The 26,573-nt window shown below is 37.8% G+C and overlaps 1 protein-coding gene across 1 annotated transcript; it reads right to left on the bottom strand.

Moving 5' to 3' along the window:
- Positions 1–1,623: 1,623 nt before the first annotated feature.
- On the bottom strand, positions 1,624–18,259 carry KLRF2 (killer cell lectin like receptor F2). Its single transcript, XM_005907137.3, has 6 exons — positions 18,101–18,259; positions 14,542–14,640; positions 12,622–12,669; positions 7,705–7,853; positions 6,741–6,856; positions 1,624–2,328 (listed from the first exon to the last, which is right to left on the bottom strand). Exons 1-6 carry the CDS (start codon positions 18,186–18,188, stop codon positions 2,211–2,213), a joined length of 618 nt encoding a protein of 205 aa, XP_005907199.2. The 5' UTR covers positions 18,189–18,259; the 3' UTR covers positions 1,624–2,210.
- Between the last annotated feature and the right edge of the window lie 8,314 nt (positions 18,260–26,573).

Below are 26,573 nucleotides of genomic sequence, written 5' to 3'. Positions count from 1 at the left end.
CTTACAAATAAGGGAAAGGAAGGACCCTAACTCTATAAGTATAACACAGATACATTATCAGAGTTCTATATTAAAATTACAAAGCTTAGATTACAGAAGATAAACTAGAAAAATAACATTAAAAGTTAATAGAGAATAGATTATTGAAAAATATTTCCCTTTTCCAAGTAAGAACAAGGAAATATGATAGGATGCAACCCTAGATGTGTCATAAAATTCAAACTCTGTAGGGTGTGGGGAAAATTATATTAAGCCCTTCTTTGTTACATTTGTTTGAGTTAACTTCCTGCCTAGGTAACTGTAACCTCTCAGTACAAGAAGGAAGGAGAGTGTAGGAGAATACATAGACACTTAGGATGGAGAAGCTGGAGAAAAAGAAAGAGTCTAGGTTACAGGATAAACATACAGAAACACACAGACTAATCTTTCTTCCATATCTTTTTTTTTTTTAAACTTTACATAATTGTATTACCTTTGCCAAATCAAAATGAATCCGCCAATGGAGGCTCACTCCTAAATTAGTTTCAGATGAAACTTTCTGATAAATGAAAAGGAGATTCTTGTGAGTCCCACCCATAAATGTTGTTCCTGGCACTATATGTGAATGCAAATACTTGGAAAATATCAGCATGTAAGCAAGCACAGGCATATTGTATCTATTCATCATTTGTCACCAAGAAAACTTGACAATATGAAATTTAGCCAAAATTACATTTTGGCACAGATTAAGTTCAAATTTTGCTTGATTTATAATGTGTTTTATTTTTGCTGTTGGTTCATGATTACAAATTAATTTTAACTGCTTAATGGTTTAAAGTAATTAACTCCTTGTTTTCCTTTAAGTCATACCTATCAGGGTGAATCAATTCCTGATGGCTCAGCATGAACTACAGAGAACTTTCTGATGATGTTATGTCATACCTCCTCACCTACTTAGGGCACACAAACTGTTGAATTTACTTTGAAATATGAGTGCATTTTGGATAAATGAGAGAAAAAATAAGGTACTTTGTATAAAATTTCAGTTAGAAAACTAAGGGAGTGAGACAATTCTCAATATAACAATGTTTAAATGCAAATTTGATTAAAGGGAAATGAATTGTAAAATCACATTAAATACAAGATTGTATATTACTTCAGAAAGCCACTCATAATTACAATGGCTGAGTACTTTATTACCAGTTGAAAGTTTGATTTCTTTTTGATAAAAACTGAAAGTAATTAAGGACAAAGCCCACCATGAAGAAAAAAAAAATGTTGTATAACCACATCTATGCACTGGTCTATTATTTCATCAAATGCACAGGAAGAGTTAGAACCTAAGAAATAGAGAATAAGCAGGATTAGAAAATTAAATTTCATATTTTTTAGACACTGCAGCAACAGGGATAAATAAGAATGTCAAAGACTGAAGTCAGAAATCAACATTCTTCCCCAACCAAAACATGTTTTGTTTTGTGTTAGGAAATTGTCAAACATATTTAAAAGTAGAGAAAATAATACAGTAAGTCGCATATACTCATTATTCAGTTTTAAGTTATTAACTCATTGTCAATCTTGTAACCAGTCAATCTTAAAGGAAATCAACCCTGAATACTCATTGGAAGAACTAATGCTGAAGCTGAAGCTCCAATACTTTGGTTACCTGATGTGAACAGCTGACTCATTGAAAAAGACCCTGATTCCAGGAAAGATTGAAGGCAAAAGGAGAAGAGTGTGTCAGAGGATGTGATGGCTGGATGGCATCACTGATGCAATGGACATGAACTTGGGGAAACTCCAGGAGATAGTGAGGGACAGGGAGGCCTGGCATGCTGCTGTCCACGGGGTCAAGAAGAGTCAGACACGACTGGGTGACTGAACAACAACAACAACAATCTTGTATCATTTATAAATTAAGAAAATTCTAGACATAATATCGTGAATGTTTTCCTATCTGTCCGTACAACATAACCACAATACAATTACCACATTTAAAAGTAATTTATAATAATCTCTAATAGCATTATAAAAAAATAGGGAATTATGTTTTCTAGTTTAAAAATAAGTTATTCCATTTTCTAATTTTGGAGTGTTGTATCTGTACTGAATACATGAAAATTTTTTGTTTGTATTAAAAAATAAGTTTGTATTCCAAAAAAAGATAGGCACTGTTAACATCCATATATTTCTCTTCCAATTATTTAAATGCACAGGTTTGCTTTCGTTGTTCAGACAGCATCTCTCTGGCAAATGCCATTAAATTTGGAGTCACAGTCTTCGGAATACACCTGATTTCTTGTTATGACAGCACAGCTCATGTTATCAATGGGTCCAATCACCGAGAAACTAGAAGACACAAGGCAGACTTTAGAGCATTTATCTTAAAATAATGGTTATACTTCTTAAAGTTTCCCCCAGCCAAGTTGTGCAGGTAATTTTTTTTTTTTCCAGCAGTCAAAATGTTGCAGAGATTTTAGAAAAGACTCTTCTTTTGTTGCCAGGGACAACAAAAGATTTAGAATAACAACAGATTTGTTATAATAAATCTGTTATATTGTTATAACAACAACAACAACAAAAGATTTTAGAATAGACTCTTCTTTTGTTGCCAGTGAGGCACTCTTGATTTGCTTATCCTACACCCTCTCCCTTCTGGGATGGCTCTTATTTGAGTATCAATACTATGGGAGTGCAAGTCTGAAGACTAGGCGCATTCCTGACTGTTCCTGCCCTCTTAACCCTCGAATTACATGCATCAGCAAGTCCTGGGCATCCCATCTCAAAATTAGTCCTGACATCCATTTACTTCTCTCCCAAGCTACCATTACCTCTCTTTCTCCCTGGTCATAGCCTTGTGATTGAAAGTCCATTTCCATGTCACTTTCCATCTACTCATTTTTCACATAGCAGCATAAATAATGTCCTTTAGAGACAGCTAAATGCTAAAATGAAAGTTTTTGATAAAGGTTATGTGGTGACAGATATTCTACAGACCAGTGGGAGTTTCAGGAGTTTTGAAGTTGGAAACTAGGGATATTTTCAAGTTAAAACTGTTTAAATAACTGCTAATTCTTCAGTGGTATGATAGGGTTAGGAATAGGTGTGAATAGAATAATTTTTGAGAGAGCTATTTCCTTAACTATTTTTTCTAGTCATTGATTGCATGTTTGTTAGTCACTCAGTCGTGTCCAACTCTTTGCAACCCCATGGACTGTAGCCTGCCATGTTCCTCTGTCAATGGTATTCTCCAGGCAAGAATACTAGAATGGGTTGCTATTCCCTTCTCCAGAGGATCTTTCTGACTCAGGGATTTATCTGGCATCTCCTGCAACTCCTGCATTGGCAAGTGGATTCTTTACCACTGAGACATCTGAGAAGCCCCATCTGCATACCATTTTTCCTTAAATAATTAAATGAAAGCTTTTAAAATGAAATATGTTACTCAGTTATCTACTCTCCTTCTACAATAAATTTCTCTTTTGGCTACAGGATTAAAAGAGAGAGAGAGAGAGATGCTGCCGTAACAATATTCTGCTTTCCAAATAAAAGAATAAAAAAAGAGCCTAGTTATTTCTAACTAAATTTTGTCAAGTTTGCAATCAAAGCAGGTCCAAAGAATGAATACTACTTCATATTTTAGTTTAATGTTTGTGAAAGACAAGAATGAATGGCGAATAGCAATCAGATCAGATCAGTGGCTCAGTCGTGTCCGACTCTTTGCGACCCCATGAATCACAGCATGCCAGGCCTCCCTGTCCATCACCAACTCCCGGAGTTCACTCAGATTCATGTCCATGGAGTCAGTGATGCCATCCAGCCATCTCATCCTCTGTCCTCTCCTTCTCCTCCTGCCCCCAATCCCTCCCAGCATCAGAGTCTTTTCCAATGAGTCAACTCCGCATGAGGTGGCCAAAGTACTGGAGTTTCAGCTCCAGCATCATTCCTTCCAAAGAAATCCCAGGGCTGATCTCCTTCAGAATGAACTGGTTGGATCTCCTTGTAGTCCAAGGGACTCTCAAGAGTCTTCTCCAACACCACAGTTCAAAAGCATCAATTCTTCAGCGCTCAGCCTTCTTCACAGTCCAACTCTCACATCCATACATGACCACAGGAAAAACCATAGCCTTGACTAGACGAAACTTTGTTGGCAAAGTAATGTCTCTGCTTTTGAATAGGCTATCTAGGTTGGTCATAACTTTCCTTCCAAGGAGTAAGCGTCTTTTAATTTCATGGCTGCAGTCACCATCTGCAGTGATTTGGGAGCCCAGAAAAATAAAGTCTGACACTGTTTCCACTGTTTCCCCATCTATTTCCCATGAAGTGATGGGACCAGAGGCCATGATCTTAGTTTTCTGAATGTTAAGCTTTAAGCCAACTTTTTAACTCTCCACTTTCACCTTCATCAAGAGGCTTTTGAGTTCCTCTTCACTTTCTGCCATAAGGGTGGTGTCATCTACATATCTGAGGTGATTGATATTTCTCCTGGCAATCTTGATTCCAGCTTGTGCTTCTTCCAGTCCAGCATTTCTCATGATGTACTCTGCATATAAGGCAAATAAGCAAGGTGACAATATACAGCCTTGACATACTCCTTTTCCTATTTGGAACCAGTCTGTTGTTCCATGTCCAGTACTAACTGTTGCTTGCTGCCCTGCATACAGATTTCTCAAGAGGCAGGTCAGGTGGTCTGGTATTCCCATCTCTTTCAGAATTTTCCACAGTTTATTGTGATCCACACAGTCAAAGGCTTTGGCATAGTCGATAAAGCAGAAATAGATGTTTTTCTGGAACTCTCTTGCTTTTTCCATGATCCAGCATGTGTTGGCAATTTGATCTCTGGTTCCTCTGCCTTTTCAAAAACCAGCTTGAACATCAGGAAGTTCATGGTTCACATATTGCTGAAGCCTGGCTTGGAGAATTTTGAGCATTACTTTACTAGCATGTGAGATGAGTGCAATTGTGCGGTAGTTTGAGCATTCTTTGGCATTGCCTTTCTTTGGGATTGGAATGAAAACTGACCTTTTCCAGTCCTGTGGCCACTGCTGAGTTTTCCAAATTTGCTGGCATATTGAGTGCAGCACTTTCACAGCATCATCTTTCAGGATTTGGAATAGCTCAACTGGAATTCTATCACCTCCACTAGCTTTGTTCGTAGTGATGCTTTCTAAGGCCCACGTGACTTCACATTCCAGGATGTCTGGCTCTAGGTCAGTGATCACACCATCATGATTATCTGGGTCATGAAGATCTTTTTTGTACCGTTCTTCTGTGTATTCTTGCCATCTCTTCTTAATTTCTTCTGCTTCTGCTAGGTCCATTTCTGTCCTTTATCGAGCCCTTCTTTGCATGAAATGTTCCCTTGGTATCTCTGATTTTCTTGAAGAGATCTCTAGTCTTTCCCGTTCTGTTGTTTTCCTCTATTTCTTTGCACTGATAGCTGAAGAAGGCTTTCTTATCTCTTCTTGCTATTCTTTGGAACTCTGCATTCAGATGTTTATATCTTTCCTTTTCTCCTTTGCTTTTCACTTCTCTTCTTTTCACAGCTATTTGTAAGGCCTCCCCAGACAGCCATTTTGCTTTTTTGCATTTCTTTTCCAATGGGATGGTCTTGATCCCTGTCTCCTGTACAATGTCATGAACCTCATTCCATAGCTCATCAGGCACTCTATCTATCAGATCTAGGCCCTTAAATCTATTTCTCACTTCCACTGTATAATCATAAGGGATTTGATTTAGGTCATACCTGAATGGTCTAGTGGTTTTCCCTACTTTCTTCAATTTAAGTCTGAATTCAGCAATATCTAGGACTAAATAAACAGATTGAAATGAACTGACATTTCATGGTCTTTGTCCCAAACTTGCCAAATCTCAGGTGCTCTAGCATGTTAGAATGTTAAGAAAATCAAAGCACAGAGAATATGCAAACATCTGTGACACCTAAGAATCTTAAAGCCTCTTACATAACGTAACATGTATTACGTTATAGTGTTCACACAAGAATATTGTGGGAAAAGCTTCATTTTCTTTTCATACATACAAAAAATATATTTTTTTCCTACATGCAAAAAAAATTATTCAATGAGATTGAAATAATTTTCTAAGGGCAAGATTGCAAATTCTCACTTTCTGATTTCAGCTCAAGAGATGTTTGTATATATTTCAGGTGTTTTTCATTTATAAGTAAAATTTACCTTTGCATTTTGTATATGGAAAATATTTGCTTGGTAATATTTTAAAGGAGATTTAAATCAGTTAACAATTTAAAAGTAACTATCATTTTTTGCAATTAATAATTTACATGTTCCATAATGAATACCTTCTATTCCCTTTGCATGCTCAGTCACTCAGTCATCTCTGAATCCTTGCAGTCCCACAGACTAGCCCACCAAGCTCCTCTGTCCGTCAGATTTTACCAGCAAGAATACTGGAGCAGATTGCCACCTCCTCCTCAAGGGAGTCTTCCCAACCCAGGGATCAAACCTGTGTCTCCTGCATTGGCAAGCTGATTCTTTACCACTGAGCACCTGGAGACCCCCTCTATTCTCTTCAGTAAATGTTAAAAGGAGAAGGAGAGGAAGGAAAGAAAAGAGAGTAAAGAAAGAAAGTAAAAAAAAAAAAAGGAAAGAAAATGTTTTTCAAAAGAAATGATAAAAGAAAGAAGAAAAAGACCAGAAAGCAAAGAAGCTTAAATACAAATACTTTTCTATAAATAAAACATCAATACCTCCACCATCTCTGCCCCGCAAATAAGTACTTACATTTCTTGTTCCACAAAAAGGTGTTCATTTATCCATACCCATTGTTTTCCTGGGGATGTAATACATAGTCCAAGCCAACTAGGTTGTCCAGATTTCAAACTCTTCTGTATGAACTTCTATAGGAAAAATAGTATATTCATTCATTCAAAAAAAATGGGGATGTGAGGGCAATAGGGTTGTGACATCTGTCATCACATTGATCACCAGGGTTGATTCAGCTGATCTGGCTGGCTAGATGGGTGTCCCTTCCTCCCTTGCCACTCCGTGTGTGTCCCTCCAGAAGTTGCGAGTTCCATCAAAGAAGATGATCATCGCAATAGAGGAGGACTTGTCTGCTGTCAAGAGTATACAAGTAAATGTACTCCCCTGCTAGAACCTCCAAACAAGCTCTCAAAAATTTTTTTGATGCCTTTTATACAGTAAGGCACTGAGCCAGGCATTAATGAAATGATAAATAACCATTTCTTTCAGAATAATAAGGTTTTAAAAAATAAACAATAGTAATTGTAGGCCCCCCGGGGGGGCCAGAGGGAGCACAGAGACCAGGGTGCCCTTTACTCCTCCATGTCCTCCAAATTTGGCTCCAGCCTCTCCCACAACCCTTCCCAGTCACTCCAGCAGGGCCTTTGTCTGACCCCAGGCTGCTTGTTGACAAACACCCAGTGGCCAGTGAAGGTTTTACACGGCTCAAAAGAGGACCAGCAGTGGGACAGCCAGGGCACCAGGCATGTCATCCAACTACGTGGAGCAGCTGAAGGGCATGTCCCTGCTAGTTAGGGCCAGACAAAATGTGGTTCCCTGGAGAAGGAAGTGGCAAACCACTTTAGTATTCTTGCCTTGAGAACCTCATGAATGGTATGCTGGTTAAGGAATGTTCAAAAGCAATAACTATGAACCACCCACACTTTGAATTGTACCTAGTGATTCACCCTTGAACACTTAAAAACTGTTTTTGACTCCTCACCAGCTCTTTTGAATTTTGAATCACAGGTAAATGTGCCTGTAGCTTTAAACAATCACGTTGACTTTCATTCCAAGTTTTAGAAAAAGTTGAAAACCTGTAACATTTTCCTTGATTTAGTAGCCAGTCACTTGGGCACACATAATTATTTCCTGAAGGAAAATACAGGGGAAAGAAATCAGTTAAACTACAGTCATTAGAGAAAGTGTGAATAGTATCAAACATGATTGAGTGGAAAATAGATTTTTGCCAACTCACTTTTTGTAATTAAAAAGTACCTCATTAGCAGAAGGAGAATGAAATTAATTCAGAATCTGTATATTTCCTGGAAGGGAGGCATTGTTTGAGTCTATGGGTTGCAGAGAGCAAAGCTTATGAATTCTGACCTCATAATTAGGAGAGACAAATATATAATATTTTTAAGTGTTTATAACTAATCAAAAATTAAAAACCTGTTGTTTGATTCTTTCCCCTGTTTCTAATTGCTTTTCCTTGAGATTGTCCTTATAACCTGCACTTCCTTCCTGTGAGATTACTTTCATCATAGTTTCTTACCTTATTGTGTTGATTGCTTTTCAATCACACTGTTTCCCTAGTCTTGAATAGCCTTCCCTTCCTCTTCATCCTCTAAATTATGTGTATCTTTTAATGATCAACTGCATTTCTGAGGTACGAGATAGGTCCCTGAGCCAAACAGCTGCTGTTTGTTAAGTGTACTAAAATTGAAGTTTCCTTCTCACCCAGACCCTCCAAGGACAAAGCTAGTGGCAGAAGCTGAGCACTACTAAAGTAAAGAGATAAGATGACCACTTCTGAGGTCAAGGAAAACTCCCCTGTCTGCATGTATACAGGAAGACTCTTTGGGGGTCAAAATGGAGGGTGCACCATCCCATAATAAGTGTGGACGTGTACCCACAGGCCTCTGCTGTGCGATCCATCTCAGCAAAATGTTTTTGTGCACCCACGTTGGGGAGGGTCCAGGACTAGTCAAGTGTGGGAAAAGAACTGAGATAATTGGCCAAAGGTAAACAAAGACCCAGAAGAACTGTCCTGTACTAGTGATGTAAATTGCCTCTTTACTGTGCTCTGCCTCATTAGCAAGGACGCCCACACTCTTCCTCTATGGGTGTGTATCTCTGCCTTGATTGGGTCTTAAATAAACAAACTGCTTCTCTGTGTGCTTTCCCATTTTTTACACTGTTTCTAATAATAAACTTTGTGCATGTGTTTACAGTTTTTGCTGCCTTGAAACATTCTTCCTTTCAAATGAGGGAAAGAGCCAGGGCTGCTTTTCTTGGAGCCTGTAACCCCTGGTGGACTAGGGGCTAGGATTCCTGATTATCATCGAGGCTGCTGCTGCTGCTGTGTCACTTCAGTCGTGTCCGACTCTGTGCGACCCCACAGACGGCAGCCCACAAGGCTCCCCCGGTCCCCAGGATTCTCCAGGCAAGAACACTGGAGTGGGTTGCCATTTCCTTCTCCAATGCATGGAAGTGAAAAGTGAAAGTGAAGTCGCTCAGTCGTGTCCGACTCTTAGCGACCCCATGGACTGCAGCCTACCAGGCTCCTCCGTCCATGGGATTTGCCAGGCAAGAGTACTGGAGTGGGGTGCCATTGCCTTCTCATTGAGGCTACTTAGGTTCACTTCTTGAGGAGGGAAATAAGATCACTCTAGGACTGCTCACTGCTATCTTTCAGAGATCATTTTTCACCTCAGAAACAAAGTTTTCAAACAGTCATAATTTCTGCCACCTCTAAGAATCAGAACACTCAGGTGCCACTTAACTAAGGATGAATTGTCCATGTCATTGTCACCTGTGAATGACTCCATAACTTTTATCTGATTGGAAGGTTCTTCAGGTAACTGACATACTCATCAATGAATCTCCTATCATACATCACTTTAATTATAGTGCCTGAAGGTTGTTTGTTGAATGATTGAATTAAATATCCATAAGTTACAGCATGTCACACTTTTCATGGCTAATATTTTAGTCTGTCATCTATAAGCCTAAATTTTTAAAAAATTCATTTTAGGAAACTGAATTAAGATATCTAGCTATGATGGGAAAACAAAGTTACATCAGCAGACATGACTTGAAGAAGACTATCATGGACTAATTTTCAATATATAAAACATCAAATATATCCTTAACTACTTTCTACTAGGGCAAGAGTTGACAATTCTGAATAATTTAAATCTTCCTAAAGTATGTGATGTATGGCAAAACCAATACAATATTGTAAAGTAATTAACCTCCAATTAAAATAAATAAATTTATATTTTAAAAAAAAAAAAAAAAAATTTTTTTAAAGCAAAAACGAAAACAACAGCAACAAAAAAAGTATGTGATGACTCAGGGTAATTGGATTCTAATCTCAGCTATACAAGTATATACATGCCTGTGTGTGAAGTCACTTCAGTCGTGTCTGAGTCTGTGCGACCCCATGGACTATATAGCCTGCCTGGTTCCTCTGTCCATGGGATTCTCCAGGCAAGAATACTGGAATGGGTTGCCATTCCCTTCTCCAGGGGACTTTCCTGACCCAGGGATTGAACTCACGTCTCTTATGTCTCCTGCATTGGCAGGCGGGTTCTTTATCACTGAGGCCACCTGGGAAGCCTGTACAAGTACATAGTCATGTGCTAAAATGACCTTAAATACACGTCTCAATTTATGATTGGAGACATGCTATTTATTCACTAGTGAAAAGGAGTCATTTGGACAAACTAATTCTATTACATGGATTCTGATAGACTAGTCAGTAAAATACAGCTCTAGAGCTGCAAAACACACTGAAAATACTCCAAATGATCAATGTAATATGTTAAAACCACAAAAAAATGCAAAATGTGGACACTTATTATCCAGAAGAGTTATAAGAGTTAATTCAGTTTCAAGTACCACGTTCTACAATAAGGAGAAATATCATGAGGATGAGGATGGAGAAAAATACTTATTGAGCAACACTTTGTATCAATTCCTATCTCAGATGGTTTGCATAGTAATAACTAACACAAAATGTCATTACTGTGGGCCAAGCAGGTTTCTAAGCACTTAACATATATTTATTTTTAAAAACAGCTTTATAAAATAGATACATTCAATGAAGCAATAGAGATAGACACAGTAAAATCCAGAACATGAGAAATTAGACACAACCATAATCCATTTTTTTCAACATTAAATAAATGTCTAAGAAGGAAACAAAAGGAAGTAAGGAGAATGTACAGATTTAGAGACTCAGACATTTTAGCTGATGTAACTGGTCTTTGCTCTGATTCTAACAAATAAAATGGAAACAAAAATCTAATGCTGACGAAATAGTAGATGATTTAGGAGGTTATTGTCAACTTGGTTTTAGGAATTGTGGTAGAATTCTAAAATGGGCCCAAGGAGACATCAAATCGTGCAGTTGCTTTGGAAAACAGTGGCAGTTCCTCCAAATATTCAAGCAAAGAATTGCTATGTAACTCAATAATTCTACTCCTAGGCATTACCATATATGAAATGAAAACACACCCACACTCACGTCAAGAAAGAAGTGGTAACTATGTGATGTGATGGAGATAGAAATCATCTTGCAATATATGTATATTAAATCAGCCCATTGTACACTGTAAACAAACACAGGACTTATAGTGACATTGTGATTGTGTTAAACCCTTAACTATCAGAATCACATACTAAAATATTTAAATATTAAATGGCATGATAGCTGGTAATTGCTTTAATAAAACCTAGTATGAGAGTGTGATGGAGGCGGAGATATAGATGAGATAATCTTCATTACATATTAATAAGTGTTGATACCAAATGAAAGGCACATGGAGATTTATTATATAATCCTTTCCACTTTTAGTTATATTTTGCATAATACAAATCTGTTGTTTAGTGCTAACTTGTGTCCAATTCATTTGTGACCCCTTGGACTGTAGCCCACCAGGCTCCTCTGTCCATGGGATTTCCCAGGCAAGAATACTGGAGTGGGTTGCCATTTCCTCCTCCAGGGGATCTTCCCCACCCAGGGATTGAACCCATGTCTCCAGCATTGGCAGGTGGTTTCTTACCACTGAACCACCAGGGAAACATAATAGAAATACAAGAATATAATAAAACAAAACCTTATGAAGTAGATATTATTATGCTCAATTTACAGATGAGAAAGTGAGTCACACAGACATTGTCACTTTCCCAAAGTCATACAGCAGATAAATATTAAAGCTGAAGTTTCAACCCAGTTACTTTGGTTCCATAACCCATGTTACTAATCACTGAATCATGCCATCCTGCCCTATGCTAATTGGTATGTTAGAGTTCTTCAGAGAAATAGAACTAACAGAATTTTGTGTCTGTGTGTGCATGTTTAAAGAGAGAGAAAGAAAGAATCAGAATGAAAGGAGAGAGATTTTAAGGACCTGGATCATGTGATCATTAAGGCTAGCAAGTCTAAAATGTTCAGGCTAGCAGGTTGGAGACCCAGGGAAAAGTTGGTGTTGCAGCCCAGATCTGAAGGCATTCTAGAGTCTCAATTTCCTCTTCCCTTGAAAACTTCAGTGTTTGTCTCTTAGGGCTCTCAACTGATTGGGTGAAACCTACCCACATTCTGGAAGGTGATTTGCTTTACTCAAAATCTATTGACTTACATATTAACATAACCTAAAAAGTACTTTCACAGCAACATTTAAACAAGTGTTTGATCAAATATCTGGGTATTGTGCACTACCTAATCAAGTCCACACATATAATTTGAACAGTTATAATTGGTTCAATCTACACTAAAAGTTCTATGATGTTAGTTACTACATTCTTCCTTTGCAAGTTTTCAAAACTAATGTTTAATTTTCCTAAATTCATGTGACCAGTTGATTGAAATCTTTGATTCAAACAGAACAGCACATTACAGACAGATGATTACCTGCGAGGCTGGTGATATTAGCTTTCTGAAGGAAATCCATTTCTCTATCTGCATTCAATGCAAAGGGGAAGATATAAAGAGAAACTTAAAATGGATAGAAGTCTAGGTATACGAAAATAAGCATGCTAGCACAAAATAAAAACATACAAATAAAAATTCAAAATCTCTCTTTTCTGCTATGCCTCTATTCCTCTCTGTCCTGAGAGTTAACTACTTTTTACCATATCTACTTTTACTGCTCTAAGTACTAATCAAAATTCCAAATATTCTGTGCATTCTTAAAATTCATTTCTTTTACTTTTTTGTGTATTATGTTCTTCACTGAACTTTTTAATTGATATTGTTTCATCTTGTTGCAGGCATACACTCAAGAATCTTATTAAGTTCCTTCAGCTTCTTATTTGCATTATCCATAGATTTTTTAACACAGAGTGAATTAATTGCTTTCCAGAACACAGAACAGCTGATAATCTGAAAGGTCTTTAGATTACATTCCCAGGCTAGTTTCACTCTATCTAAAATTAGCCTCACCCCCTTATTTGTTCCAAAAGAATGCATAAAAACTTACATTAAAATCAAGTTGTTCATAATTTTTAGAACATTGCTACAGTGGTATAATTTTATGTACATTTGAAAATGCGAGGCCAATTTGCCTTTGAGAGGAAATGAATTCTTCATGTAAACATTTAAGATTGTGTCTTTGTCTATGGTGTTCTGAAATACAAATGAATCTATTCTGTCTGTCTATCTAATTGCTTTAGGAGCATTTTCATTTGTTTTTGATATGATATGATGGGAAATGCCACTATAAGCAGAGTAAGAGGCTGTCAAGACACCAGTCTAAAGAGCATTCCGTAAAGTCTTCCCATTAATAACTTTGCTTCTGCACTCTTATCTCTGAAATTGGGCTCCTCTTCAGGTTTCGCTGTGAGGAACCGCTTCATCTAGATTGAAGCCATCTATTAACGGTTTTCTTTTTTTTTTTAATTAATTTTATTTTATTTTTAAACTTTACAATATTGTATTAGTTTTGCCAAATATCGAAATGAATCTGCCACAGGTATACATGTGTTCCCCATCCTGAACCCTCCTCCCTCCTCCCTCCCCATACTGTGGTTCCCTCCCTTGATTTATCAAATAATATTAACCCATCCACTTTTCATTTTCTTTAAAATTTTCTTCATTTACCCTTTTGTGTTTCTATTCATTATTCTACTTTTTTTTTTTACTATTCTAATATAAAATCTTGGGAAAGAGTGTAAGTAAATATTTATGGTCAACACTTTGTTTTGAACTAGAAGCATGGAAAGTATTTTTAAACTGGTCAAAGTATAAGCACACATCTAAAAGAAATATCAATATTAAAATTGTCACTAATTTATTAAAAATATATATATAAATAGTAAAGAATATTATCCCCACTAATATTTTTATTAATGTATTAAATTTTATTGGTTTCCTTGAGCCCTATATTTTCAAGAACTACAGTTTCAAGAAAAAGTTATAGAAACCATGAATTAGTCTTGTTACTTCAAAAAGAACAACTACAGAATATGCACATTAACTACTTCTTCAGAAAAAAAAAAGTGTGTAGATACTTTTAAATCACTGTCCTGTCTCTCAAGGTGATACCAATGAGCACATACTTTTAATAAAAATACAGTACTAATTCTTTAATAAAATGGTGCCAATCTTTTACTGGAGGTTCTTCATAAGAAGAGATATGGAGTAAGTGTTAATTTTATACTTAAGTGTTTCCTAATTTTTCTTAATTTAAAAATAATTTTGTTATATGAAATATATAACTGGTCAGCTTACCAATATTGAGCTACAGTGTGGAGGTTATCTTGATAGTAAAAGGAATTAAAGATCAACTATTATTTTTGAAAGTGAAAATATAAATTATAATTCCATACTCACTCCAAAAGTTCAAGCCAATTACTGCCATCATGAAAATAAGGATGCCAATGCATCCAAGTACTAGCATGAGACAGTAACACTGTAGATACAGGGCGAAATCTGAAATATTGAAATTAAAAAAAAAAAAGTTTTAGCAGTCTGTGACTATTTACTTTGTATACATTTTTCTGTTTTGTTTTTATTACAGAGAAAATCTGTTCATTTTAGATACAGCATTAGAATCTATGATTAATTTATGTATAAGCTTTTCACTTTAATTTATTTTTATTTAATCTTTAGTTTATAATTTTAATTTATACCCAAATTATGACAAAAAGTATGATTAATTGAAAATTTAGAATACAATACAAAAACAAAGAGATGCTATGGTTATTGAATGTGTTGGATTATGCTGAAATTGTCTTGCTTTGATTGTTTGGTGACTTTTGATGACTTACAATGACATTAAATTATCTCTGCATGAATAAATATAATGTGTATATATATATATATGAATAATATATCATGTATATAATGTGCAGTAACATATTAAGGAGTTTGAGAGAGAATGGATTCAGATTTATGTACGGCTGAGTCCCTTTGCTGTTCACCTGAAACTATCACAGCATTATTAATAAGCTATACCCCAATACAAAATAAAAAGTTTAAAAAATTAAAAAAATTTTAAAAATATAAAATAAGAGGAGATGCAAAAGTAATATATTAAAGACATGAAGCATTAGTGTATAAAAACAAAATATATAATTTATATTCTATATGTAGAATAATATATATATATCAGCTATTGTCATGTATATTATTTATTTTAATGACTCACTATAATAAATAAAAGAACATTTATTGAAGTTCTATTAATGTACCAGCCACTGCGCTGGAAATATTTCCATGTTATTCCACTTTTACATATGCTATACTGTATTTTCCTGGCTTTGATATTTTGGACAGAAATCAACATCAGACTAAACAGCATAGATCTCTGATTAGTGAAGTTTGTCTAGAATTTACGCCATAGTACTCCTCTGGCTCAGATTTGGCAGGAATGGTCCCTTTACAGAGGAGAAAACAGGGAACTTCCAAATATCTTAAATAGGGATACTATGTTAAGATCCTCTTTTAATTTAATCTATTTTTGGTCACATACAAAAGTAGAAAAACCTCTGAAAAAGTGAAAGTGAAGTTGTATCCGACTCTTTGCAACCCCATGGACTATACAGTCCATGGAATTCTCCAGGCCAGAGTACAGGAGTGGGTGGATAGTCTTTCCCTTCTCCAGGGGATCTTCCCAACCCGGGGATTGAAACCAGGTCTCCTGCATTGCAGGTGGATTCTTTACCAGCTGACCCACCAGGGAAGCCCAAGAATACTGAAGTGAGTAGCCTCTCCCTTCTCCAGGGGATCTTCCTGACCTGGGAGTTGAACCGGGGTCTCCTGCATTACAGGCAGATTCTTTACCAGCTGAACTACCAGGGAAGCACCAAAGATCTCTGCTGCTGCTAAGTCACTTCAGTCGTGTCTGACTTCAGTCGTGTCCGACTCTGTGCGACCCCATAGACGGCAGCCCACCAGGCTCCCCCGTCCCTGGGATTCTCCAGGCAAGAACACTGGAGTGGGTTGCCATTTCTTTCTCTACTTCACCAAAAATCCTCATAATATATTTTCTCAAGTTTATGACCACATAGATCTGCAGTTAATAGATTCCATACTTGCCAGAGAGGGAAATTTTAAGCTTAATGCCAAATACTATTATAGGTATAAATTAAAAGCCAATGTTCTTTTACATAAGCCACAACTTATATACTGTATCAAGCCAGATACCTGAAGTGCATTGTACTGGTCCATTCTATACCCACTTAACTGTTTGCCATTAGCCTAAATGGTTCAATATTAAGAAACTGCTCTTTGAATTCCATTATTATCACTCCTGCAAGATTATTAGTGGTGTTATTCATATCTGCTTTATGTTGGGAAATTTTCCTTGCCTGGTGGACTACAGTCCATGGGGTCGCAAAGAGTCGGTCACAACTGAGCGGTTAACACTTACTAGCTTACTTACTTACTTATGCAATAAGTGTAACTTTATTTTACAGTATAAGTCAAATAACTGGGCAGATTTTCTTTTCACTCATCAATAATAAGCAAGCTTAGAATCCAATTTATCAAACACAAACATGTTTAATATGTAATTTCTGCTGAATTACAAACTTAATATGGGAGAAGGCAATGGCACCCCACTCCAGTACTGTTGCCTGGAAAATCCTATGGATGGAGGAGCCTGGTAGGCTGCAGTCCATGGGGTCGCACAGAGTCGGACATGACTGAAGCGACGCAGCAGCAGCATAAGCATAATATATGTTGCCAGTACTTTTCATCTTTCACTCATAATTTAAATGGATATTATCTTATATTCTATGTATCTATACTAAGATTTCATATGTCTCTACTCCCTTGTCTATTACAAGATGGTTTATACATTAAAGAAGAAATAGCCAATAATTTAGTTTCATTTACTGTAATGTCTACATTAAAAAAATCACAATATAGGGACATCCCTGGCAGTTCAGAGGTTAAGACTTCACACTCCCAATTCAGGGGGCACAGGTTTGATTCCTGGTCGGGAACTAAAATCCTGCGTGCTGCATGCTGCTGCTGCTAAGTCGCCTCATTTGTGTCCGACTCTATGTGACCCCATAGACGTCACACGGTAGCCCACCAGGGTCCTCTGTCCCTGGGATTCTCCAGGCAAGAATACTGGAGTGGGTTGCCATTTCCTCCTCCAATGCACGAAAGTGAAAAGTTAAAGTGAAGATGGCACAGCCTAAAAAATAAATTAAAAATAAAATAACAGGAAGAAATGTCCATAAAAAATAAGGGAGCATAAAATGAAAGTAGATATTTAAATAAACATTAAGAAGAGAGAGAAAAAAATCAGTATATATATTTGCTTTATTATAAATAAAAGGATTGAGATTTAAAATAAAAAAGAAATTGTCAAAGGTCAGTCACTTTGTGGGGCTTAGGGTCAAATTCAGTCAATTTGACTCAATTTGACTATCATTCCCAATGGATTATTCTGCCAATTCCATGGATCTTTTGTGGACATTGAAAATAGATATGTATAAAAATGACTTTAAGGCTGTAAAACACTATATACCACTGCTACTCCCACCGTCAGTACTAGCTCTTTACTTTTGAAGTATAATAGATGTCTTCATGTACATAACACATCCAAATCGTCTCTTATGTTTTGTAAAAAAAAAAATAATTTATGCAAAATACTGTTTTTGACCTTTTAGTTGAAAGTTGCATTCTTATTCTCATATTGCTACTTTGAAGGGATTATACATTATCCTATTAGCATTTCTCTGTACCCATGGCTGCAAAAATCATCTTTTTATGGTTGATGCTTATAGAAGTCTGAACAATTTATCTTAGACGATTTATGATCATCTTTTAAAATCCCAGAATATGGTTAATTTTAAAACATTAGGGATAATTTTGCTTCTAAGAGAATAATGCAGTTTTAAACTGGAGTCTAAATAAAGGGGAATAATATTCTTACCTTTAGATTTTTTTCTTGATTCAAAGCGATTCTTGATTTTCAGCGTCATATAGCCATCTTCATTCTCCATTTCCTTAAACGTTTTCATATAATATTACCCAGAAAATAGGAAAAATAAAACAGAGAATAGCCTCAGCCTTGAATATTTCTCCCAAGCACAATATACCAAAAGCTAAAAGGAAGTCCAAAAATAATCAAAATTCACTCTGGCAGGGCTATCTAAAACCACACAGGATATGTTGGTGAATGAAAATGAAAAGACATGTTGATTTCTAGATAAAATTCTGTGTGTTGCAAGGTAAGAGTGGCTATTTTATTTGACTCTTTTCTAATACCCTGTTATAAATAGACAAATAACTTGGCTGAATTAGGTTCTGGTGTTATGGAAGGTAGAAATTGTGAGAAGTGAAATTGAATATTTTGCTAAGGAGATGTATAAGCAAAGTGTTGAAGGTTTTTCCAGGGTGTCCTTACTATTTATAGTAATATGTGAGAGGAGAGAGATAAATTAAGGAATCATTAAGCAAAAAAGAAACCAGAAATTGAAGATTTGGAAAATTCTCAGCCTACCCATATAAAGGAAGTAAAAAAGGCATGCTCTGCAGAAAAGACCAAAAGTATGGCCAGACAATCATTCCATAAAGAGACTATGCATAATTTTAATTAGCCATATCATCAGCCCACTAGGGGTTGCAGTGGTAGAGAATCTGCCTGCCAATGCAACAGATGTGGGTTCAATCCTGGGTGGGTAGATCCCCTGGAGTAGGATATGTCAACCTGCACCTGCATTCTTGCCTGGGAAATTCCATGGACAGAGGAGACTTGTGGGCTAGAGTCCATGAGATCGAAAAGAGTCGAACACAACTGAATGACTGAGCACACACACACAAACACACATCATCACCATCATCAGAAGCCATGAGTAAAGGTAGAAATATACCAACAGAGACATTGCAAGTTTGAAATAAATGGGGCAGAGGTAAGCTAATATAAAGGACGGTTTTCAGACTTCTGGAGCTATCCAGCTGTGAACATGATTTATCCTTCAAGAAAGAATGGTCCTGAAGACCATTTGGGAATCATCACGGTTACTACTCCCACCATAAGCCTAGAGCATGCAGAAACAGGCAGGGGTGAGGAATGGTGACAAGACTATTTCCTCCTGGATTTCTGAATGTGGGGCCACCTCGTCAGCTTCAGCAGACAAGGCCGCCCCCATTCAGAACCTCAGGGACAAGGCCGTCACTCAGATCAGAGGAGGCAGGGCCTCCACCTAAGACCTTGGAGATGACACTGCTGCTCCAGTAGACCCAGAAAGCAGAACATCCAGTCAAAGAGGATAATTCTTGAGCCTTCAAGGCCAGTGGAATTTGCCTCTCCAGGATTTGGACTGGCATGGAACCCATGACTACTTTATTCTTTCTGATTTCTCCCTTTTGGAGAGGGAGTGTCTGCCTTGAGCCTGCCTGATCCTGTATTATAGAAGCACATAACTTGGATGGTTTCACAGCTACAGAGGCATTTTGCCTTGGGATGAATCACACCTGGAGTCTCACCATCTCTGATTTAGATGAGACTGTACACTTGGAATTGATGGATTGGTTGAGATTCTTGAGACTGTTGGGTTAAACGTATTTAACATATTAGAAAGACATGACTTTTGGGAGCCAGAAGATGGAAAATTACGGGCTAAGTTTTGTCCCTCAAAGTTCAGACATTGACGCCCTAACTTCAAATGTGACTGTATTTGGAAACAGGGCCTTGATTGAGATAATTAAAGTCGAATGAAGACACTGGGTGGAGCCCTAATCTGATTAAGATTGGTGCCCCTGTTAAAAGGGATGAGACTCCAGAGAGTGCTCTCTCTTCTTGCACACAGGGAAAAAAAAAAGGTAACATGAGGACACAGTGAAAAGACAGCCATCTGTAAACCAGGAAGAAAGATCTCAGCAGCCATCTGCCTTCTGGCACCTTGATCTTGGATTTTCAGTCTCCAGAACTGTGAGAAAATAAATTTCTATTGTTTAAGCCACCACGTATTTTTTTTTTTACAGTGACCTGAGAAGTTGCCATAACAAAAGTCACTTTGAGGGTGGACTCGGCATTTATTAGGATTTATACTAGTCGTGGTATTGAAGAGAACTTCCTTCTGAGGACCTGCTTTCTCTTTCAATAACTGAAGTCCAATCATTAAATAGAATCATTATTGAAAATTACATTATCTAAACTTAAATAACTCATATTAAATGCAAAGTATCTACACTACTATGTATAAAATAAATAACTAATGAGAACCCACTGTATAGCCCAGGGAACCCTACTCAATGTTCTGTGGTGACCTAAATGGAAAGGAAATCCATAAAAGAGGGGTTATGTGTATATGTATAGCTAACTCACTTTGGTTTACAACAGGAATTAGCACGAAGTTGTAAACACTATGATCCAGTAAACTTTTTTTAAAAAAACAAAGGTGATTAAAAACACACAAAAATTCAAAGCAGTGGTTTCTCTAGCAGTCATGTATGGATGTGAGAGTTGGACCATGAAGAAAGCTGAGCACCAAAGAATTGATGCTTTAGAACTGTGGTGTTGGAGAAGCCTTTTGAGAGTCCCTTGGACTGCAGGGAGATCAAACCTGTCAATCATGTAGGAAATCAGTCCTGAAGATTCTTTGGAAGGACTGATGTTGAAGCTGAAGCTCCAAACTTTTGCCACCTGATGCAAAGAACTGACTCATTAGAAAAGATCCTGATGCTGGCAAAGATTGAAGGCAGGAGGAAATGGGGAAGGCAGAGGATGACATGGTTGGATGGCATCATTGATTCAAAGGACATGAGTTTGAGCAAGCTCCAGAAATTGGTGATGGACAGGAAGCCTGGTGTGCTACAGTCCATGGGGTCGCAAACAGTCAGACATGACTGAGCGACTGAACTGAACTGAATAAAAACACAGAAGTCACCAGTTTTTTTATTAGTAGTAGTAGTATGAAGCTATTTATGTCTATTATATCTATATAATAGAAATACTGTGTATTTATACACAGATCTGCTGCTGCACATCTCTATTAAATTCTGGTATTCAGTAATGTCACAAAGGTAGCTTGCAATCAGCCACATTGGGCATAATTGCATCATAGAAACCACTGAATTATTACAATAAAGAGACTGACCATATCAAAAGTTGCCATTGATGTGAAATCACTGGAACCATTCTACATTAATGATGGGCATAGTACAATTTCTTTGGAAAATGTTATATTTTTATAAGCTGTTTTAAACATATTTTCATCTAATAAGAAAATAGCTTGAGGTAAAATTTATAACCAAAATGTTTGTATTTAATGCATGCAATCTGAAGAGTGTGGACATAAGCCAATGATAACTTCAGCACAACTAAGATGGTAGACATACCCATCACCTTCCATATCACAACTGGAGGGTTCTTATCACAAAAGAGAGGGAAAAGACAAAAATACATATTTTGTATGTGACCTAGCAATTCTACTCCCAGGTATTTCCTCAAAAGATAAGAAAATAAATGTCCACAGAAAGACTTTAACAGAAATATTGATGCCAGTTTTATATGTAGTAGCAAAAAGTCAGAAACAACTCAATGGGCTAATGATAAGCAAAACTTTATAAATCCACACAATGAAATACCATGTAGCAATAATAAAGAATGAACCGTTTGTCTATGCAACCATATGGATGAAACTCAAAAGCCTTATGCCGAGTAAAAGACACTAGACTTACAAAGAATTTATACTGTGTGTTTCCATTTATACAAAATTCTAAAACCAGCAAAATTTATCTCCATTAATAAGAGGTTAGTGGCTGCCTGCTTCCACAGGGTAGGGAAATGAATTGCAATGATACATCAGGGAACATTTTGAATAAATGAAAATGTTTTATATTTTGAGTCAAATTTTATATCTTGACCTTCCTTTGGAACAAAAGTAGATTTCACTCAACCATGATATTGTGGTTTTGGTTTCAGACCACCACAATAAAGTTAAGATTGCCATAAAGCAAGTCGCACAAATGTTTTGGTTTTCCAATGCATATAAACTTTATATTTATATGATATTATAGCCTGCTGCTGCTGCTGCTAAGTCACTTCAGTCATGTCTGACTCTGTGAGACCCCAAAGACGGCAGCCCACGAGGCTTCCCCGTCCCTGGGGTTCTCCAGGCAAGAACACTGGAGTGGGTTGCCATTTCCTTCTCAAATGCATGAAAGTGAAAAGTGTGAAATAGTTATGTCTAAAAAATGCACATAGTTTAATTTTTAAATATTTTATGGCTGAAAAATGCTCACCATCTCTGACACACTCAGATCAGATCAGTCCCTCAGTCGTGTCCGACTCTTTGCGACCCCATGAATCACAGCACTCCAGGCCTCTCTGTCCATCACCAACTTCCGGAGTTCACTCAGACTCACGTCCATAGAGTCAGTGATGCCATCCAGCCATCTCATCCTCTGTCGTCCCCTTCTCCTCCTGCCCCCAACCCCTCCCAGCATCAGAGTCTTTTCCAATGAGTCAACTCTTCACATGAGGTGGCCAAAGTACTGGAGTTTCAGCTTCAGCATCATTCCTTCCAAAGAAATTTCAGGGCTGATCTCCTTCAGAATGGACTGGTTGGATCTCCTTGCAGTCCAAGGGACTCTCAAGAGTCTTCACCAACACCACAGTTCAAAAGCATCAATTCTTCGGCACTCAGCCTTCTTCACAGTCCAACTCTCACATCCATACATGACCACAGGAAAAACCATAGCCTTGACTAGACGAACCTTTGTTGGCAAAGTATTGTCTCTGCTTTTGAATATGCTATCTAGGTTGGTTATAACCTTCCTTCCAAGGAGTAAGAGTCTTTTAATTTCATGGCTGCAGTCACCATCTGTAGTGATTTTGGAGCCCAGAAAAATAAAGTCTGACACTGTTTCCACTGTTTCCCCATCTATTTCCCATGAAGTGATGGGACCAGATGCCATGATCTTCGTTTTCTGAATGTTGAGCTTTAAGCCAACTTTTTCACTCTCCACTTTCCCTTTCATCAAGAGGCTTTTTAGTTCCTCTTCACTTTCTGCCATAAGGGTGGTGTCATCTGCATATCTGAGGTTATTGATATTTCTCCCAGCAATCTTGATTCCAGTTTGTGTTTCTTCCAGTCCAGCATTTCTCATGATGTACTCTGCATATAAGTTAAATAAGCAGGGTGACAATATACAGCCTTGACGAACTCCTTTTCCTATTTGGAACCAGTCTGTTGTTCCATGTCCAGTTCTAACTGTTGCTTCCTGACCTGCATACAGATTTCTCAAGAAGCAGATCAGGTGGTCCGGTATTCCCATCTCTTTCAGAATTCTCCACAGTTTATTGTGATCCACACAGTCAAAGGCTTTGGCATAGTCAATAAAGCAGAAATAGATGTTTTTCTGGAACTCTCTTGCTTTTTCCATGATCCAGCGGATGTTGGCAATTTGATCTCTGGTTCCTCTGCCTTTTCTAAAACCAGCTTGAACATCAGGAAGTTCACGGTTCACATATTGCTGGAGCCTGGCTTGGAGAATTTTGAGCATTACTTTACTAGCGTGTGAGATGAGTGCAATTGTGTGGTAGTTTGAGCATTCTTTGGCATTGCTTTTCTTTGGGATTGGAATGAAAACGGACCTTTTCCAGTCCTGTGGCCACTGCTGAGTTTTCCAAATTTGCTGGCATATTGAGTGCAGCACTTTCACAGCATCATCTTTCAGGATTTGGAATAGCTCAACTGGAATTCCATTACCTCCACTAGCTTTGTTCATAGTGATGCTTTCTAAGGCCCACTTGACTTCACATTCCAGGATGTCTGGCTCTAGGTCAGTGATCACACCATCGTGATTATCTGGGTCGTGGAGATCTTTTTTGTACAGTTCTTCTGTGTATTCTTGCCATCTCTTCTTAATATCTTCTGCTTCTGTTAGGTCCATACCATTTCTGTCCTTTATCGAGCTCATCTTTGCATGAAATGTTCCTTTGGTATCCCTGATTTTCTTGAAGAGATCCTTAGTCTTTCCCATTCTGTTATTTTCCTCTATTTCTTTGCATTGATCACTGAAGAAGGCTTTCTTATCTCTTCTTGCTATTCTTTGGAACTCTGCATTCAGATGCTTATATCTTTCCTTTTCTCCTTTGCTTTTTGCTTGTCTTCTTTTCACAGCTATTTGTAAGGCCTCCCCAGACAGCCATTTTGCTTTTTTGCATTTCTTTTCCAATGGGATGGTCTTGATCCCTGTCTCCTGTACAATGTCATAAACCTCATTCCATAGTTCATCAGGCACTCTATCTATCAGATCTAGGCCCTTAAATCTATTTGGTACAAACCTTCAACCTGTAAAAAATGCAGTATTCAAAAAGCACTAAAATACAAAGTGTGTCTGTATTTTCTTGTATGCGTTCCTAATAGTCCTATGGATAGAATGATTTGGTGATGGCATAGGTAGAATATGTTCATCTTCCCTCAAACTTTCTGTCTTCTTTCTGTCCCCAAATGGAAACCGTGGAATCCTATACCAAGGTCACAAGTGAGAGGACTTGTACGAAGGCCACAGACAAGGAACCCACACCAAAGTCATCTCCAGAACTTACTGAGCTCCATAGCAACTGTTGCCATGAACCCCCATAATCTAAACTGGCCAGCTCCCTGATATCATATTAGGTAAATACTAACCAGTCACCTAATAACTTCCTTCCACAGGAATTTTGTTTGTCTTGAGGCTATAAAAATTGGCTACTAGCCCAGGAAAGTGTCAGCTCTTCCTTGAACTGGACGGCTGTTCCAAGAGTGTCTACCATCCTAATGAACTCTATTCTTCTCTCATTCAGTCTCATGTCTGGAAATTTTTTTCCAACCCATGCAAAGACCATGGAAAAAACAGTTTTATCTGTCCTTCCTTCTGCATTTTACCTTGCATAATTTCACTTCAGATGGTGACAGAACTGACCAGCAGAATATCTTTGAGACCACCTGGAAGAGTTTAAGCCTTTACTTCTTATTTTCATCACACTTTCTTACTCTACTTTCCTTTCTGTTCTAATTTCCTTCCCCTGCCTCGGTGTCCCTGTCAGACAAATGTAGTGTTGATCGCAAAGCAGTCACTGGGACACCAGCTGCTTTTCTTTAGTCTTCTGCCTCCTCTTTAATTTTTTAATACATTTTATTTATTTATTTTGGTTGTGCTGTGTTTTTGTTGCTGCGCCAGCTTTTCTCTAGTTACAGCGAGTGGGGACCTATCTCTAGTTTCTGTGTGCAGGCTTTTCTTTGTGGTGGCTTCTCTTGTTGCCCGTATGGGTTCTAGGGCACTCAGGCTTCATTAGTTATGGATCCCGGGCTCTAGAGCACAGGCTCAGTAACTGTGGTGCTCGGGCTTAGTTGCTCCCCTGTGTGTGGGATCTTCCCAGATCTGGGATCAAACTACGTCTTCCACATTGGCTGCTGCTGCTTAGTCGCTTCAGTCGTGTCCAACTCTGTGCGACCCTATGGACTACAGTCTGCCAGGCTCCTCTGTTCAGGGATTCTCCAGGCAAGAATACTTGAGTGGGTTGTCATGCCTTCCTCCAGGAGGTCTTCCCAACCCAGGGATCAAACCCAGGTCTCTTTCAGACCAATTCTTTACCACTGAGCCACCAGGATTGGCAGGCAGATTCTTTACCAGTGAGCCACCAGGGAAGCCCTAGTATTCTTCTTAATGTAAATACATTTGACCCTTCATATTAGCAGCTTTTACACTGGGGAGTCAATCATGGATGGGGAACTCAGGGTAAACAGGGCACGTGGGAGAGCAGACTGTAAGGAACCTGAGTGTGCTCAGATTCTGGTATCTGTGGCATCCATAGCAGGGAGAGGAGGATCTGGACCAAATTCCCCACAAATACCAAGAGTCAACTATATTTAGATGTATTGAGGGGAAACAGGAAATCACGTCAAAGTTCTGATGGGGAAAGATGTGAAAAGGAAACAAGAGCCCTGATAATATTGCAGCAAAAATAGAAGTGAGCCTTTTCTTAAACAAAAATAAGACTTTTCTGATAAGAAAAATAAGGAAACAATGAACAGGTGGGGAAATGACAGAAACAGGCCTGAGAGAGTTAAAGCAATCTTGATTACTCTTTAGCTGTTACTGCTAACAAACACTTGTAGCTGTACTTGTCCTTCCCAAAGGTAAACAAAGTCAATTACTCTCTGACTCTGTATGAATTATACTCTGTATCTGGCATTCTTTTCCTCTTGTAACATTTTTCATTTCAGAAAGAAGGCCATAGGCGATAACTTCTGAAAAGACAAGCCCCAGATATCCAGTTGCCTGATGCCAGCTCTGGCTGTTTTGAAATTTTGCAAAAGAAAAAAAAAAGGAAGACCTTCCTTAGGATACAAAACCTCTCCCTATTTCCCAGAGGCAGAGCAGTTTTTGAGGCGCTAGCCTCCTGAGTTTTG

The sequence above is a fragment of the Bos mutus genome, chromosome 5 (assembly GCF_027580195.1).
Source record: "Bos mutus isolate GX-2022 chromosome 5, NWIPB_WYAK_1.1, whole genome shotgun sequence".
NCBI lineage: Eukaryota > Metazoa > Chordata > Mammalia > Artiodactyla > Bovidae > Bos > Bos mutus.
Note: the sequence above shows the minus strand (reverse complement) of the source record. Positions and strands in the feature narration are given on the sequence as shown.